Source organism: Syngnathus scovelli, chromosome 10, assembly GCF_024217435.2.
Source record: "Syngnathus scovelli strain Florida chromosome 10, RoL_Ssco_1.2, whole genome shotgun sequence".
NCBI lineage: Eukaryota > Metazoa > Chordata > Actinopteri > Syngnathiformes > Syngnathidae > Syngnathus > Syngnathus scovelli.
The window spans coordinates 8,886,888-8,906,257 of record NC_090856.1 but is presented as its reverse complement, the minus strand read 5'-3'; the positions used below and the strand labels follow the sequence as shown (position 1 = coordinate 8,906,257).

The 19,370-nt window shown below is 37.7% G+C and overlaps 2 protein-coding genes across 3 annotated transcripts; one reads left to right on the top strand and one right to left on the bottom strand.

Annotated features, from left to right (window-relative positions):
* Window positions 1-2,091: 2,091 nt before the first annotated feature.
* Window positions 2,092-9,676, top strand: tbxa2r (thromboxane A2 receptor). Of its 2 annotated transcripts, XM_049724923.2 has the most exons (4): window positions 2,092-2,377; window positions 4,971-5,843; window positions 7,106-7,239; window positions 8,401-8,549. In XM_049724923.2, the coding sequence occupies exons 2-4, from the start codon at window positions 5,025-5,027 to the stop codon at window positions 8,423-8,425; spliced, it is 978 nt and encodes a 325-aa protein (XP_049580880.1). In that variant the 5' UTR covers window positions 2,092-2,377; window positions 4,971-5,024; the 3' UTR covers window positions 8,426-8,549. The 2 variants fall into 2 exon arrangements, with proteins under 2 accessions (XP_049580880.1, XP_049580871.1); XM_049724914.2 differs by lacking the exon at window positions 7,106-7,239 and having other exon boundaries at window positions 2,097-2,377; window positions 8,401-9,676.
* Window positions 9,677-9,770: 94 nt separating this feature from the next.
* Window positions 9,771-17,393, bottom strand: gipc3 (GIPC PDZ domain containing family, member 3). Its single transcript, XM_049724935.2, has 6 exons — window positions 16,789-17,393; window positions 14,230-14,415; window positions 13,872-14,052; window positions 12,016-12,125; window positions 11,641-11,722; window positions 9,771-11,049 (listed from the first exon to the last, which is right to left on the bottom strand). Exons 1-6 carry the CDS (start codon window positions 17,119-17,121, stop codon window positions 10,898-10,900), a joined length of 1,044 nt encoding a protein of 347 aa, XP_049580892.1. The 5' UTR covers window positions 17,122-17,393; the 3' UTR covers window positions 9,771-10,897.
* Window positions 17,394-19,370: the final 1,977 nt, after the last annotated feature.

Genomic DNA, 19,370 nt, shown 5'->3' with positions numbered 1-19,370 from the left:
ATACTCCACCCAAAAAAAATTTAAAAATCCATTGTATGATGTGGATGTACTATGTAAAAAGCTTGGTGAAATGAGAGTAGAAGAAGATAATGCGAGTTTTGTGCAGCAGTTAAAAGCCAGCCTGATTGCACGTAATGCAGCGGAAATCCTTTTAAAGTTGGATGGATTAGAGTTAGACAAAATATATGTCCGGATGTGGTGAGTCGACAGATGCAAACAATGGCTGTGATTGGCTTGCTTGAGACCACCACATCAATGAGAGTGTGACTCGTGCAAACTAAAAAGGAATGCTAATAGGGGCAGCTCTGAGCTGGGGAAAATTGAAGGAATATCCAAATTACTTAGACAAAGAAAAGATAATAAAGTCGAAGTGATATGAGCTGGGGATTGATTGTGTGTTTAAATTACAAAAGCGGCAAAGACAATTATAAGGGTGGTTTCATGGTTCAACCACTAAAATCTAATCGCCAAAATTGAAGAAAACATTAAATTGAGCATGTTTAATACAATCTTGATAATACTGTCTAGATATCCCATTTATACTGAAGTGTAGGGAATAGAGGAGGAAAATAATGATGTATAAAGGCAGAATTGAATTTCATTATTTAAGTAATGTAAAATTAGCTGTTGTTCAATAATACCCACATTTGTGTTTTCAAGTACGTAATTCATGGCTAATTGTGTTCTTGGATTGGTTATTAGAACTTATTTCGTTTGACAAACACTTCAATTAGAGAATCTTATCAAACACTTTGTTTTTCATTTATAACAATGATTTGAAGCCTAAAAAAATAAATAAAAACCATGTCTCGCATCTTTAACCACTCTGACCATGGTGATGTCATGTTTGCTTTTTCTACATTTGGATGCAACTGCATCAGCACCACACTTTGGCATTATGATAAAGTGATTGATACTACTATATAGCAGCCTGACACACATATCTGCGAAGTTTTTAGAAAAACCAAATACCTATATTAGATGCTGGACCAAAAATCTGAAAAACCTTCAAAGCTGACTTAAATTTAGATTTAGAAGTATTGGTCCAGATCTGCACCACGTAGGTCTGTCTTAAAAAGCTATTGAGCAAAACAAATAAGACCTAAACAATGAAACCATTGGCAGTGTTTTCTTTTATATCCTTAGCTTAATACAAGTTAGATCATTTCTAAAATGTATATGTACCGTAATTTCCCGACTATAAGCCGCACCGGACTATAAACCGCACCAGCTAAAATTCAGGGATGTTTTAGTTTTTTTCTTACCTAAGCCGCACCGGACTATAAGCCGCACGTGCACATGAGTTTTTTACAAAGAAAGACAGTACACAGAAAGCCGTAAAAATCCATAAATACGCCGCGCCGCCATTTAAGCCTCAGGGTTCAAAGTAACCTTCTGAATAAATAGCATTAAAAGTTCACATTCATTACAATTTGTTTTTGGTGAGCAAAATGTCAGAAGAATTGAATTTAAATGCTGATTGATTGGGTTTTAATACAATGCAGATGGTCCAAACAGCGCCACTGCTTTGTGTAAACTCTGAGTCACATGGCAGAGTAAGAGAATGGGTTTAGAGCCCTTTGACGCAGGTCACCTAGCGTGCATTCCTACTAAAGCTCATAATAGTCACAAGCAACACAGCCAGAATAAGCAGCAGCCATAGTAGTGTTTCAAAATAGTATTTTTGTTGTTGCTTTTTTCTTCAAGATACCGCACAACCGTGGTCCACAGCCTTTTTACGATTGTATAAAAGCGATCAAGTCATCACCGAAATCACGAAAAAAAATCTTATATAAGCCGCACCTGACTATAAGCCGCAGGGTTCAAAATTTTGGAAAAAAGCCGTGGCTTATAATCCGGAAATTACGGTAGTTTATTGCATACACAAGCAGCTTTTATGGTTTATATGATTCCTTTTATGGGTGCACAAGTTAGAGGACGACATATCCTCAAAATGAGACAGATGCTTACAGCCCCCCCCAACCCTCACCCCTCCCCACAGTGAACCACATAAATGTCTTCCTTATGGTTTGAACATTTTTTTGTGAACCTCATTCTTGCCTCAAATAGTTTCTAACTGTTGCCAAAGCCCTTCCCCTTTTTGCAGGGAACTAAAGGAAGCATGACTCAAGGGAAAGATGATTATCTGAGCTGCTGAGAGCTGGGCAGCGGCAGAAGAAAGGATATGTTGAAGGGTTATTGTTAAGTGTGTTGTGGCACGACTTTTTTTTTTGTGTGTAACTTTCCTTTGACAGGGTGCATACATTGAAAATGGTCCCCAGTCTTCTATGGCCATTGCGTTAGATCCATGACTAATGAGAAGCAGATTGATGGTCTGGATGGAGAGCTCAAAGTCAGCATCTAAGCTTCTCTAATGGTAAGACAAAAACTCGTTACCACCTCACTTGATAAACATACAAAATGCACAGCGGTTTCTGTTAGAAGAACAGCGTTCACAATGTTGCCTTTAAATGTCTTACTTTGGTAAGATTTTTTTCTGGTTGCCGGAGTTGGGTTTAAGCATATACAAAACAGTTACATAGAGATGCTGTTGTATTTCTTGCAATTAGTACCAGTGGTATGGTGGGCATAATTTTTCTGTGAGCTGTCAAATACTGGAATCTTCAAGAAAACTACTGTACAGTATTTTTAGCAACTTTTTTTTTTCTTGCACAGTAGAAACTTTTATCAAGCATTTTACAAATTTGACAGTTCGTGGTTTATAACCACACATGTGCTATTAAAAAAAAGGCTACGGACCACATTAGTTTTCCATTTAAAATGGAATCTCCACAGTCGATAAGTACAAAAGTCCAACTTAACTAAAATGTCACTGTCCTGCTTGCTCGGTACAATAATGCAGTGCTAAAGCAACATAAATAAAAATGACAAAAGGTACTCATCAAAGTAAGCCTCGTATTTTGATGACAGAGATGTGCGTGCAAGGCATACACAATATTCATTAAACTTTTACTTCAACAACTAAATAACACACTTGGATTTCATTTTTGAAATCGGTTTACTTCCAAATATTTATTAAGATGCTGTTTTTAATTAAATTTAATGTACAGTACAATTTTATTGAATCCTTATTCAAGTACAGTTTGTCTTCATCCTATATTTAAGCACATTGTTAAGGTTCAAACAATCCATACTGTTGCATTAACTCACAATAATTGTAAATACTCATTTTTAGAATAAAACCTTGTTTAACGGCACACTTCTTTTTCATTTAAGAGATCCAAATGTTTTTTCAAGTGCTATTTTGTGTAAAACGTGTGATAACCACTGATTTGCGGTATATAATTGTAGCGAGTGTAAGCAGAGGCGAAATCGATCGATAGTGGCCCACTGATATTCTTTTAATGACTTTATAAACAGAGATACGGGCGGACTACAGCCGTATGATTAGGATAATCTTTGCATTTTGCATGCAACACACACACACTTAGGTTTCTGTGGTTTCCCATTTTCTTTCACTGAGAAACAAAGCCAAAGTCTCCTTAAAGCCAGACTGAATATGATAGACTGACATATTGATTCCGAAGCTAATGGGCACTTTTGTCTAATGGCACACTTAAAAGTTTTTCAGTTCAACCACTATCGGCCTCGTGTTAGAATTGTCCAAGGGAGTGAAGTTAATTCCCTGTATAGACCACAAATTTGGGTCTGTCAGAGTTACAAAACAATTAAGAGTTTTAGTTACCTAACTATGATAGGTGATGTTAAAAAAGATGCTGTTTTCATTCATCTAGAGTGGATGTTATTGTAGAAGAAATAAAGTGTTTCATTAATTGGTTTACAAATGAGAAGTGGATTAATATACATTGCAGAGAAAAGCTAAGGATGACTTCTTGATGTACCAATGAGGGGCTATCATTATCGATGTTTATTTGTATGTTCTGCCCATGCTCAACAGCTACAGGGCAATAAGTCAAACAGCTGTCCATGATAATGTTTCCCGTTCTGCTGAGGCAGCAGATTTTGTAAATGTCCTTCTGGGAAAGGAGGGAACATCCAATGACCTTCTGAGAGCAGCGTTGGAAAGTCAGCACCTTTCCTTCCATGTTTTTGCCTCCTGAGCACCCTCAGATGGAGCAGGCAATGTCGTACCCTCTACCTTTTTAGTATCTGTGGATTATCTGGCGTATCTATTTGAAGTCCAAAATGATTTAATTCAACCGTACTGAACACGACAAAGTAAATATCAGCATATTTTCCATGCCAGTTTAATATTTTGTCATTTCGGAGTAAGATTGATGATTTCAAGTATGAAACTCTCATTGTGTTGTCATTAACTGCACTGTGATTGATAGTTATGGACTATAAAGTATGGTACATTTGTTTTATTTCTGGTTAAAATGTGATCCACAACAAACACCACTTATTTTAATTCCCCTACATGAAGTCATCTCACTTTTCCAAATGAGTCCAAGCATCCTGAAAAAGACGGGGTTACTTTGTTTACGATGTCTGAAATGTCGGAAATGATTACTGGGGGGAATTTTCGTCTGACTGTGTTTCCTTTTACTGGCTGAATTAATCTCATAAATGTTTCCTAGAGTCAGTTAGGGTCGCTCTTCAATGTTCTATGCATCTTTTCTTAGTTTGTTGTCCATTAAAATGATCAAAAACATGATTTTATAGCCATGAATATTTCTTAGTTAACGATTGCACATTTACCAGTATTCACTTGCATTTAAGACAGTTAATAAGACTTGACAACTGGGAGTAAATGTTATCAATATTCCTTCATGCTTAAATTATTTATTGCAATAATTTAGATTCTGAAATCTTACTTGTATTCCTGACTGTATGCAGATTAATGTATGTAAAATACAATAAAAAAAACTAATACACATGGTGGGCCAACTACCACATTTAAAAAATGTAGTATATGTTAAGTGGATCGTATGTGTGTTGTGTGTGTTTACACAAAATGAATGATGGATTTTGTATTTCTTTTCAAGGTGGAAGAGCCGTATTCTTCGTAGTGATATTGTTCTCCACAATCTGAAGTGGACATGCCATCTCATCTGGACACCATGAACACATCAATGGAAGCACCCTCCAACGACACCCCAATCTGCTACTCCATTAACAATCCTCCATTTAAGATTGTCCCCACCATCGCCTCAGCTTACTTCTCTTCCATCTTCAGTGTGTTGGGTATCACCTCCAATCTCGTCGCCTTTGTGGTTCTCGTCAAATCGTTCCAACGGACTCACAGCAGCTCACGTTCTTCTTTTCTCATTTTCCTGGGTGGTCTGGTGGTCACTGACTTCATGGGTCTGTTGGTTACAGGCAGCATTGTGGTCTCCTTTCATGTGACACACTTCAACTGGCGTAATTTAGATCCACACTGCCATTTCTGTAACTTCATGGGCATGTCAATGGTCTTCTATGGACTGTGCCCACTGCTGCTTGGTGCTGCTATGGCTTTGGAGCGCTTCATTGGCATCACCCGTCCATTTGCACGTACCACCACCATGCCCAAGAAGCGAACAGTCTTCATTTTGCTGCTGGTGTGGTTCATTGCCAGCTGTATAGCGTCGCTGCCTCTGACTGGAGTCGGGAGCTACCACATGCAGATACCTGGCTCTTGGTGTTTTTTCAACATTAGTTCAGAGGGCAGTGACCTGACCTTTTCTGTGCTCTTCTCCATGGTCGGGTTGACATGCATTGCAGTGTCCTTTGTGTTGAACACCGTGAGTGTTGTAACGCTCATCAAGGTGTGCTGCGGACAAGATAAGATGCAACGTCCCCGAGACCAGGAAGTGGAAATGATGGTGCAGCTTATCCTGATCATGGCCATCGCTTCCATCTGTTGGTGCCCGATACTGGTAAGTCTGTTTGTCCGAATGGTAATCTAAAATATAATACTGCAATGATTTAATTTGAGTCACATTTTCTGTACTAATCATGAGAATTTGTCCCAGACACAAAAGGTATACATAGTTGTAATTTTAGTCAAGGCAGTTTCCCAATTTAGCACAGTGAACGATTCATCGTTGCCAATATAAATCAGTGAACGCTTTGTCATTGCCTTTATAAGGACACGAGACTGCAACGAAAATAAATAAGAAAACATTCACAGTACATTTCAAGAAGGGTTTCCGCATAATGTCTTTAGTACACAAAAATTAACTGACTCAGCGTAGTAACCACCATATGGCATCACTCTAACATCTGAAAGGCATCTAAAGCATCCAGCACCCTATTCTGGCATTTTAATCTTTTTTTTTTTCTTTTATCAGCACTACCATAATGGGGCATCATGCCATCCTAGGAGATTTTACTGTGCTTCCTTTCTGCATGCTTCATTGCTCATCAGCAATGCAACGTCCTCATGAGCTGAACTAAAAGCCTGCCGATAACCTGAGGAACTTTAACTCTCTACAGTAGTTGATATTTGCTGTACAGCACAAGCAAAGTCAGCATCCTCAAAAAGAAAATTACTCTTACATGTTCGTCATGTCGGTCTCCATGGAGATATTAGAAATCAGCAAATTGTTCTAGCTAAAAGCAAGCTAAAAGCAAATAAAAACACTTGCCAGCGCTCCATAGAAGGTGGTGTTAGATGATACGGTCAGTGCTCCATCACTGTCTGTTTTTAACCTTTGGCAACTGCAGTGGAACCTCAAAATAGACCAAGACAATAAACTTCAACGTAGGAAAGTGATATACACATCTGTCCTGGCTGCTGAGTACCATTCTTTTTCACTTGGTTAACATGAAAACAACATCATTATTTTCTCGCAACTAGCTGATGCTGAAAGAAGTAACAAACATTTGTCTTGCATTTTTAGATGATGTGATAAATTTTGCAAACGGCATATTCCAATAAAAAGTCTTCATAATCTCTTTCACTTCTCTAAATACAGCCGTCACTCAAAATCAGAGTTAATGTTTGCAAACAATTCATGTTTAGATTTAAATCACCGTTCAGAATATTCATGTTAAAACATTGCAACAAGAGTCTTTATATAAAGATTTAGATTATAATATACAGCAAACAATATGGGTGTGACGTGTATAGGCCCATTAAATACAATATTTGGTTTGCGGCCCTGGTCTAACTTTGATTGTGTGATACCTTGCACAGATTTATATTCTGGTGAATTCTTCGACTGGGGAAGCCGTAAAAGGTGAAAGTATTTTGTTGTACATACGCTTGGCCACCTGCAATCAGATTTTTGACCCCTGGATATACATCATGTGTCGCCTGTCCCGAATAAGGCGAGTGAAATGAGAATGTTAGATGTCTCGCACAGTTTCATCATAATCATCAGTCACCCCACTTAACATCGGTCTGAAACTCTACCAAGCCAAACAAACCATGAGGTCATTCATTTATTCAATGGCCGTTATCCTCTAACCCACCAAATCGCTGGGTTAGCCATTGTCTCATCTTTTTGTGGTGCTGCTGCTGTTTGTTTATACTTGCTTTTTATGTCCTGTCATTTGTTAAAGGCATGTTACACAGTGCTGTCTTTGATCATGCGGAAAATATGTAAACTGTAGCATCCCACTTTTCAGCATTTCAAATAATCTATGAGAACAATATTGCATGACTGTTTTGTATGTGTGCTGCAGTGTATTGTCAAACTAGCCTCATTGTCACTTGGCATGGATATGGCTGCTGTTCCAATGAGTAACTGATTGTCGTATTCATGGTAAAGTGCAGACACGCAAACTGTTGCTCCCTGTGGCATGTCTGCCCTACCAAAGCTGTATTTTTATATTACCGTATTTTCCGGACTATAAGGCGCGCCGGACTATAAGGCGCACCATTAATGCATCATGTCAGATTTTTAATCCAAATCAAATCATTTTGCATTTTATCTTTTTTATTTCAACTTCAGATGCAACAAATTACTTTATAATCACAAAATAATGATCCATAGTCTTTTTGATTCATGATTCATAGTCTTCAGCAGGCCACTTATGATTGATTTCATGACACAATGCTTCAGGCCAGTTTAAATTTAGGAATTTGGTCCATATATAAGGCGCACCGGACTATAAAACGCACTGTCAGCTTTAGAGAAAATGTTAGGTTTTTAGGTGCGCCTTACAGTCCGGAAAATACGGTAATCCATCTATCCATTTTCTGAACTGCTTCATGTCATCAATAATGCCAGTTGACTGTACAATTCAACAATAACAAAAAGCCGCTGTGGAAAGGTTAATCCGACATAATTGTCAGGCCAGGTTAATTTATTGCCAATCCAATTAATTCCATCAATTGCATTCTAAACTCTCATTTCTCATCATACTTTGTGCTTGTTCATTTTGTGTCATTAATACAAGTGTGACTTCCCCGGTTGAATTATCACCACATCTATGGTACTTAATTTATTAATGCTGATTTGTTTTGTTTCCTTTCTCCTCCATCAGGTCTTTATTGCACAAACTGTGCTGAGTGGACGTCCTCTCCAGGTCATATATCTTCTGCTGTGGCTGCGCTTTGCATCTTGGAACCAGATCTTAGACCCATGGGTGTATATCCTGTTTCGCAGGGCGGTATTACAGAGAATCTATCCCCGCATGGACTGGTCCCGATGGTCCACCTTAAACCAATCATTCAGGAGCACCATTAACAGATTAACACATTCTTCTTCACTTGGACGGCCTCTCAGCTCAGATGAAATGGGACAGAATGAAAAATTAAATGAAACACCCCTTACACTAGAAAGCCACTACTTGGATGGTTGATCTGTGGTTCAGCGAACAGAAGAAGCTTGGTTATAGTAATGATCTGCTTTGCAGTCAGTGCTGACTTGCTGTCTTGAGTGACACCCTGTGGAAGATCCCGTCTTGACTCTTACCCCAACACATACACCATTATGAAAAACATGCTGGAGTGGACCATAAATTGAATTGTAATCAATAAGAAGACAGCAACAGCGACGAATTATTACAATTATGGGACTGTGGTACTTTATCAAAATAACATTTGCTTTGTCTCGCATTGTGTTTGCTTTGTTTGATAGACAAATAATTTCAAAATGCAAAATCTCCTAACTCTGTCGTGCAATTTACATTTCTCATCATTCCCCAGGAACCCCCCCAACTCTATCTGTTCTGCATATGATGACTCCACAGTACACATATGCAGTAATCACATTCCCATCAATAATAATAATGATAAAGCATGTATGCATTTTTAAGTGGAAAAATAATGGGGTTCCATAAGGAACAACAAAGATGACTGGCAATACAATATAAATACAATATACTGCAAAACATAACAATTTATGACATTTAGATCTTATTTTTCCCATCACGTTATTTGCAACTAGAACAGAACAGAACAGAAAAAATGAAGAAAAATAAAAACAAACAGTCAACACTAAGGAAATTACTCTACAACATCATAGCATAAAGATAGATGCCCCTGATACCAAATCATCACTCAATATCTTGATTAAAAAGTTTATGCAATAATCTACCGTGATTAGTTTAAACACAGGCACACTTGAGAGATACATGCGGACATTCACATTTTCATACTTGGGAATGATCAAGTTTCTATTTTCAGATGCATGTAAACTATGCATGATTGTCTGTCATATATGCATTAGTTGGAAAAAAATGTAAAAGTTGTGCTTCTAAAGAAACCACTGAAATTTGTATTTAAATGAATAATACAAATAAATGTTTGTGGAAAATATTTGTAGCTTTATTAATTATGGTATACTTATGTTATCAATTCATGTTTGCATGAACTCTTAGATAGCAATTAAAATTGATAATATCACGTGGTATCTGTCCCAAAATGGTTTTGGAAGACATTAATACAATATTTGTTGAATATTTTCCCAAGAGCCGCTGAGTAAGACATCTAAGGATGTCCAAAATATTGCAGTCTTGAGTGTGCAACTGGGAATTGTGGTATTCTGCTTTTTATTCTGCTCTCCAAGATGCTTGACCTTGAGGTTTGAATGTTTTGAAAAATTGTGAGTGGAACTGCTGCCTTATAAAGACTATGAAAATTAAAAGAAAAAAAACATCCACTCCTTCAGTACTTCTCACAAACTAGAACAAAATTATATTGTGTTTTATTCTTCATTTAATATATGAAATGTGCCATACATCTTGTTTATCTTTGCAAAATCAGACAACCAATAATAGTAGTCTCCTTTGAAAGTATAGTAGTGGTGGAATATTTACTCCATAAAAGGGAAATATTTTTGTTACCTGCTTGTGCCTCTTTGAGAGAAAAACAATTCACAATGCACCTTTGAGTCAGTGTTACAAAAAGAAACCCATTTAATTCCTTGCATGACTATGATTCTTAAGAAGCCTTGAACTGAAAATTCCTCATAGACTCACAGGAAGATATCTGACTTCCTGATTTTGATCCAAGACTGATTGTTTTTCCTGCCGCAGTTATTGCCTGACAGATGCTTTGAAGTCATTATCTTCACAGACTAAGAGGATTTTTTTTAAACAAATACCCTGTAAATTACTTTGAAAAATAGCTGTCTGTCCAAAATACAGATAATATTTTTTTTAAATAAGCACAATATGAAAAATCAATATTGTTGTAAACATGATTATTAATTTTTTCTATTATTATTGACTTTCAGTGTACTATAAATGCAATGCATTTTCTGTGCATTATTTATTTAACTTGAAAACGTACGTGGTGGTTAAGTTCTCAGTCTGATGTGAACATTAATATGCCTAGAGACCGAAACAGAAAGCATACATTAATTTTCACTCCCTGTCATGGTTCGAGAAGAAAGTTATTCTTGCATAAATGTTAAATGTATGCAAGCATTAAACATTTATGAATGAATTAAACATTCATGTAAGAAATGAGAAGGCTACAATGCCTTCTTATAATTGGATGTGCCAGGGAACATAGCTCTCCGGTCTCCACACAAATCTAGTTTCTCTCATTCTTCACGTCACCAATTACTCCCCAGACGTCAAACAAAAACACGTCAGGAAACGCGAAATCTCCCAGGACTGAGTCCAGAGCTTCTGCAAAGTCATCAGGGTTCTTCTTGTCTTTGCCTGCTTCCACAATGGTAGTTGCTGCACAGATAAAGGGATACACACATTTACATTTTCTCTGATTCATGTCAGTAAAAGATTGAATGATATTTGATGAGTTACATTACTTTTTAGATCAGTTTGTTCAACCATTCTGGTTTAGCTAAATAGATGTGTCGATGGTGAATGGTCGTATTTAATCATATATTATTTGGAATATTCTTCACATTTACATTTTTATTTTAATCTTACCAGAATGATGAAGAATAGAGTAAGGAACAGATCAGTCAAGTATAAAATGTTCCTTACGTTAATATATTCTAAACAACCCCACTAATGGTATGGTATTCTGATTATTATTGTGTTTGTGGAATATGAAATGAGCGACAAAATTCTCAAAGTTCTGCATCTCCGGGGGCGGCCATTTTGCCACTTGCTGTAGACTGAAAATGACATAATAGAAATGGGGTTTGTGCAGAAGACTGGAGCATGCGGTAATCATAGTAGTCAGCTACACATGTGAAATGGCCAATTGGATACCTCCTTGCATCCCCGCTTGTGTGTCTCTGTGTGACCTTTGGCCCAAATATAGCAACTATTCATATAAACTTTACGCCAGTAAGGTATTCTTACCAAGCTCTAAATCTCGAATGCCCATGTAGCTTTCCAGCAGGTCATCCACTTTCATGGTGGCCCGTTCTTCAAACTCATTCTGCTGAGGAAAATGTACTGTTTAAAATTCACAATTCAAGTTATGCATTTAGCTTTTTAAATTACAATGCATCCAATGAAATTGGCCTTTAGGGTAAAAGTGATGGCAAAAAGCTATTTTGGAGAGTAGTACATTTTCTGGGTGATTGCTTCATGTTCTCTTTATGGCAAATTTGTTGCTGTTACTGTGTATTAACTTTGTTTCCATAGTTACCTGGAACCTTCCAGGTGTGGGGTAAAGTCTTCAGGAATTGTGTATGTGTCGCTGATAGTTCAACCACTATCCTGCAAACTTACCACTTCCTGGACGGTAGCGGAACCTTTGGAACGAAGGCGCAGAGTTTCCCTTCCATTGGCTATTTTGCCCTCAGTTGACTTTGGTGCTTTGGTCCTCATTCCAATCATGTCTAAACACACACACATCCACACACATGACATGTAATATAATCAGAGATGACCCCTTTTTTTGTGTGTGTGTGTATTATAAGATGCCTTTACCCTTTGTCCCTACTGTATATTTTTATTTAAGAAAACCTTTTCTAGTTAAAAAGCTGAAATATCTTCCTTGCATGATGAGTATGCATCATTTCCAACGATTTATATTGTTATATTATATTGTATTTTCCCACCATTAAAATATTTGACATATTCAACTGTAAAAGCATAATTTATCTAACAAGTTTTGCCAATATATACAGTTGATAATCAAGAAGCTTCCCACGAGAGTAGAAATTTAGATCTGGACTGGATCATTTGGAAAAATTATTTCATCCATCTAGCTAGTTGGAATTGTTTGTCCGTGTTTCCCAGTAAACTACGTCAATTAATGTAGAGTTGGATGTGTCACTCTCTGCCAGAAGGGCGATTATTTAGAGATGATGATGAGGGGGGGCGGTTACATTGTTGACCTGGCTACATATTTTCCTGTCTGGCGACCGTGAAATCTGCATGCACTTTACACATACAGTAAATGTCTCTGTTCCCACTCGCTTCCACTGCTCCTCAGGCATGTGTGTGTCAGTGAGAATATTTCCCACTCATTCAACAAGTACGTTATCCGGTAAGGGGTCACTTATGTTGGAAAAGCCTGATTCGCAATATCTAATATAGTCTCTCATCTTGAAGCTTTGGTTGATACAAGGTCTCTTGAGTTCGTCTATTCCAACATCATTGACGCATGTGGACAAACATTTTAGTCCCCTATGTTAATGAAAAAATAGATAAAAAAATAAAAATTGATTGAAACATAATTTCATAATAAAGTACAATTCCAATTTTTTTGTCTGTGACCTGGTGATAAGGTCGAGAAAAGACAAACTCCCGAGTTTGTTTGTGATGTAACCTCGACCAAAGTGGCCCTTGTTACATTGTACTGTTTGGTGGAAGTCACCTCATTGACACCTCATTTTGTTTTCGATCTAATACAAAAGGTCTACGACAGAAAGGCTCCAGCCCTGTCCGTTTCATTCACTCACAACGACAAACCGGTACTCCTTAATTTCCTTTCCAATGTGTTGTGGGGGGATAACAGTAAAAGATTGAGAAGCACTGACGTAACCAATGTTCATTTACAGTAAATCAAGTCACATTTTTGTCCATTGGCCACTCTGGTCCATGTTCAATCACCAGACCAAAGATACAATTGCACCCTTAGTTTCATTATACAGAACCAGTTGGAATGGTGAGGTTCAATCTTCAAAGTAATGCTGGGAAATGGCCACACTTCCTGTTTTGCGCCCTTTCTGATGATAGATACTGCCTGCCTTGTTTTGTTTTTTGTAGAGTTAGATTGATTAAAAGACCTACGTCACTTCCTGCAGGCTTATACGCTCTCATCATCCTAATAAGGCTCTTTTCACACGCATGGTGACTTTTTATCCATTATCTTTTTTTACATAATTTGCTGAACATAAAGTTATCATTGACGTAACGAAACATCTCTTCGTCAAAGTATATCAGCTCTTACGCAATGCATTTTGCAGTCACAAGGCAGGATGGTGGATTTGACTTTAGCAACAAATGTAAAAATTCATTCTCACACTATCAAACCATGAGCATACAGTAGAAATTATCGTAGGATACTTAAAATGAAAAAAATATTCTCAAATTTGCTCTGACGTTAATTATTCTTTAAAGAGCAAGTGTTATCTCACCAAAGGCCCTCTTGGGTCCAACCAGGCGTAAAGTAAAGGGAATGCCTCTTGGTTGCTCTTTGAGCATCTTGGCCACTTCGTAATGTCGACATCCCACAATGCTCTGGTCGTTGATGGCCTCAATGTGGTCACCAACACACACCGTCTTGAGTTGATCTATAGTGCTGCCTTCTTTTATTCTCTAAAGGGAGAAAGAATACACTTTTAACTCGTTTAGGTGACCTTGTAGTCTAATTAGAAGAAACTGAAAACATAAAGGTGTCAATTTAAAGAAGGTAGTTGGTTTGATATATCCAAAAAATTCTCTCTCATTGTGGTGAAAGAAAAATATTCGTTACAGCGCAATGTCCTTATTCACCTTGATGAATGCATAGCCAGCACCATTGTCTGTAATGGTGAGCCCCAATGCATCCTCTGTCTTGGTCACCTCCACCTCCTTAGTCTCTCCTCTGACATGAGCAAATATGAAATCCTCCAGTCCAATCTGCCCACCGAGTAACTTCTGCATGTCCACTTTATAGGAGTTGAGGGTGCAGAACAGGATCTAAAATACGGGAAAGATGGGTGCATCTCAATAAATGATCAAAAAGCTAAACAAAATTGAGCATAAATACAATAACATGGAGGATTGAGCAGCAATTTTAACGCCCGCTACCCTAAAGCAAATTTCCACTCATTAATATTTAATTTTAAAAATTAAATGTACCATATTTTAATGATGTGCAAATGATGTACACATTGAAAGTACTAGTTTGTAGGAAAATTGAAAGGATTTTTTTTCGGTGTATTTTATTGCTGAAAAATGATCGGTTGTACTGCAATTTAGCTCCAGTAAACTGTCACGTAACAAAAACTCCCCAACTGTGCTTTATGGATTTTGAACAGCAGGGGGAAACAATTTACAAGAGAAGACATGCAGGGTGGATTACATACAGTACTGTATTATCTTTAGTCTTTTATGGATTGCTTCATTCATATTTTTCCTATTGAATGTGCTTAACATTTGATTTGTAACTGCTGGTTTTAAATTATCCCTAGATATGTATTACTCTCAATGTTTCTTCAAATGAATGTGCAACCTTCTTTTTTTTTTTTAAACAGTTCACTTTTGTCAAGTCTGAGAAGAAAGAAAAATTTAAACTGTGCCATACAAAAATAACAATAAAAAACGAATTGATTTTGGGAAACTAACTTTTTTTTTTCATAGGCTGCAAGAAAAATAGAAGATAACCTCCGTCACTTATTATCTAACCTGGCACTTAGCTATTGCTCACATGCGATACTAAAGCCTGACTACAGTTCAAGGTCTTTTTTGTGATGTCGCTGCACTGTTAAGTTAGCAGCCGCGCTTCACTTCGCATAAGAGCAAGGTTGTGCTCCTTGTTATCTTGAATATCCTTATTACATGTCTGACTGCTGTTAGAAGCTTTTAGATGTTTGTTGAAGGATTTTATCTATGTGCATTACTAAAGTTTATTAGTTTGTGAAATTTCCCTGAAAGTCATTTGGAAGCCAAGGCCCTCATGGCAGGCTGAGTTAAAAGTTCAATTTGTACATTAGTTCTACAAAATTATTTATGCTTCTTGATAAAATGTTAATTGATGAACTAACAATGTATTCTCAACTCATAAGAATATGAAAGTCCATGTTTTATTTGCAAGGAATTAGTATTATTCACATCCAACATTGGATTATTTGCATCTTGACTTTAGCCAGTCACGTCAGCATAATGGTGGCTAGTGTCTTGTTGATAAGAATGTGAAGGATAGCTTTTGTGGAATATACTTGGTCTAATCTTCACTTCCGTGCGTCCTTCAAGGAGAAATGCAGATAGCAAAAGCCTTCATATTGACCTTAATATCACCACAGATTGGCACTGCAGGTGTTTTACTGCTCACTTGCTCAGTGAATTGTACAGTCTTTTTTTTTTTGGAGCGAATATACTGATTAGCATATAGATACAGTTATTGTACAGCTACATATTTGCAACTTGAAAGTTTTCAAAATCAAGTAGGCTACACGTGCGAAGGAACTGATATACAAACTGACACTTGGATTCTGCGTCATCTTTTTCTTACTGCTGTAGATCATAGGTGTCAAACTCAAGGCCTGGGGGCCAGATACGGCCACATCATTTTATGTGAAGACAAAAACTACAAATTGTCTTCACTTTTAAAGAAATAGATATTGCTTGGAAATTGTGTTAACATTCATGTTTTAATTTTTTTTTAACAGTTTTAGTCTCCAGTTTCAAACCTAGTTATTCATCAGTTGTGTAGCCTCTACTGTGTATAATAAAAGGCGTTGACGGTCATAATGCCCCTCCGAAGAAAATTATGACTACGATGCAGCCCGCGACAAAAATGGGTTCTACACCCCTGCTGTAGATAAATAACCCCATGAATGTTAGAAGATGTTACTACTAATAAATAAACATTCATAAACATAAATAAACATGATTATATCTTATATTCATAATTGAAACCATGAATTTGCTGCAAAGTATGATCCCTAAACACGCTAATAGAATTGCCAATGCTTAAAAAAAAAAAAACACACATCAAATATTGCTTTACCCTCAAATATACATCTTATAGCTGAGCAATCAGATGCACAGTGTACTTAACGTAAACGTAAGCAATTTTGGAGATGAGTGAAGTCCAGTATAAAACAATAAACATTTGACTTTATTGATGATGTCGATGCTGTTGCGGTGGCCTGATGGGAAACGCGACTGATTTGTGCATAGACTTCAGTATTTATACTGATGTGAAATAGCAGTTACTGTTATATTGTGCTGTCATGACCCGTGTAAAGATGAGGTGTCACTTTAATAGTGTTTCATGAGAACCAAAATAAAAGAACACCAAAAAGGCTTGATCAACTTGAATGAAATAGCACAAAACCGGTTTTGTACCTCCGAGGGAGAGATGTTGAAAACTTCAGCAATCTTGGCATACAGCTCCTTGACATTGGTGAATCCATGGATTCGACCTGTGGGGCTTCCATGAGCAAGCTGCGTGTGGAAAATAAGCCTCGGCCGTGGGTATTCCGGCGGCCCCGTTGGTGGCGGTGAAGGAGGAGGAAGTGGAGGCGCTGTGGGCTCCATACGCCCCTGATTGTGGCTTTGGGCCTTGTGTCCTTCCATGGCCTCTGCCTCAGTTGCCTTGGACTCCTGTGGGCTCATAGCCTCCCTATTCTGCATCTGTTCACGTGCCTTCCTTCTCTGGTGGTGCAACTGCCCTAGCATAAAGAGACAAACACTGACCACCCCCTAGCTAGCTGGCCAACCATCCAACCACCATCAGCTTCGGGGAGAACTGACTGATGAATTAGTCATGAAAAAAAGCACGGTAACATTAGCTTCCATGTAGAAACCAAACACCCTTCGAGTGGATGACTGCATGCGTTATACCTGAGCCGTCGGTAGCTTAAACTCGGGAAATAGAATCAAGTTGGATTGTAAAACTTACAAAATAGCACACAAATCCAGCATCAGCCTGCCTTTGAGGACTGCAACTTCTATTGATTTTTTTTTGTGTACGAAAAAAGCGCAACTGCTGAGTAAGATGATTGTCAAGCTTAAAAAAAAAAAAAAAAAAAAAACGTCCCAGAAGAAGAGGTAAACTGATCGCCTTGCTTGGAGAGTGTAGGTACCTGCCTTGTCTAGCCTCACTGACTGACATGCTGGGGTGAATTCTTGGTGATGTAATGACCTTTTGGCTTGTGGAGACAGACCCTTCAACAGATATTTCATTCCTATTGGCAATGCATATAACAAGAAAAACAGTGTACATAATAGTTAAACAGTGCACCACTACACACTGCAAGCACAATAGTCATACTAATACATTTTGAAATTTGGCTTCTATCCACACCTTTCAGTAGAATTCAGAATCTTCCTGCTTGTGCAGCTATCAAAGTTCAACAAAATCGAGATAAACCAGCTGACCCGGTAGTTAGACGTGGTCTGATCGAGCGTAACTTTAGACCTGTCTGTCACCAAATTGTTATGTAGCTGGATGCGTCTCCAAGAACACCTGCTGGCTACGGACGAACGCCCAGCTTGGCACAGACCTAATTAGAAAACGCCCTGCGCTTGCACCTAAAGGAAAAGCCACAATTGGCACGCTATCGCATCTGCGTCGTCAATGACAATAAAACCCATTATTATTCACTCGAGTGATTATTTTCATTGTAAGAGCAGAATTGTCGATCCCTGTAAGGAATCTCTTTAGATTAGATTACTAACTAATTTGGAGTAATGTACAGAAACTGGTTTTATAATTGCATTTCAGTAATTGCAGTAGTAATAAAAACAGTGGTGTATGAAAAAAGACACCTGATTAAAAATTCACCAAAGTCCATATTTAAGCATGCTAATTGCTCATAGAAAAAAAACTACCTTCAAATTTGCTTGCCTGCATTATTTTGGAAACACCTAACAGACTTGAATAGTCTCTCGAGAATGAAACAGTGATGCCACACTTTTCTTTCATCGTCAAACCAGTTGGAAATGGCCAAGTATAAAATGTGTATTCCCTTTGTTATATAAGCAGGTTGTCCTGGCAATGAAGTCAGTAAACAACATGCATTCTTTTAGTTAATTGATCAGTTTGTGTTATATAATTTAAACTGATGCTTACTACAGTGACACAATGTATTAGCATGATATTTGATTAAATATTTCTCATCACTGACAGTCATGTGCTCAGTGATGCAAACACCGCGGAGAGGACAGATTTCCATCAATGCTAATATTCAACAGTAAAATTAATGTGGTCACCCTACTACTCAGGTCAAGGGGGATTCCCAAGAAATGTTGGGGGGGGGGAAATTATGAAATGAAATGATTGTTAAAAACACGCCAAATAATTGCGCAGATGACATTTTAAACTACCAGCTGAGATTGTGTCATTGGAGCGTGATTGCAACGTGGATGCCATTAGTTAAAGAGCGCTTTAAATTGATTGCATAGTGGTCTTGCCACGAGAATGTCACAGGAAAGCAACAACGCTCAATTATGTTGGAAATTGCAAGAAATACATATCCACAAAGTCTGAAATGTCAGTTTATTTGCACTGAGAAGCGAATGGTGGATGGCTATTATTTCAGAACAGTACACAGACTCTCATGACTACCCAAAACAGCCATTTTTTGGAATCTCTTCCTTTTTTAAATTGACATTCTCTGCCTGTGACCTCCCAGTGAATGCTGATGACAGCTAGACTTATTTTCCCCATTATTTTGTAAGTTGATGCTGCTTATAATTACTTCTTCCACCATTGTTATGGCTTTCTATTCTGCTTATTAATCTGTATGGCACACCAGCTGTAGGCTTCAGTCCTGTACAAAATGTGCAGTATGTGCGTCATGGCCTGTTTTTTTGTTTTTTGTTTTTTTTACCAGGCTAAAGTGATGCCATGATTCCCAAGGTCAGCATGGTTATGCATGTTTAACACCCGATAGCAAGGGGGGAGGTCCTCAAACCTCCCAACA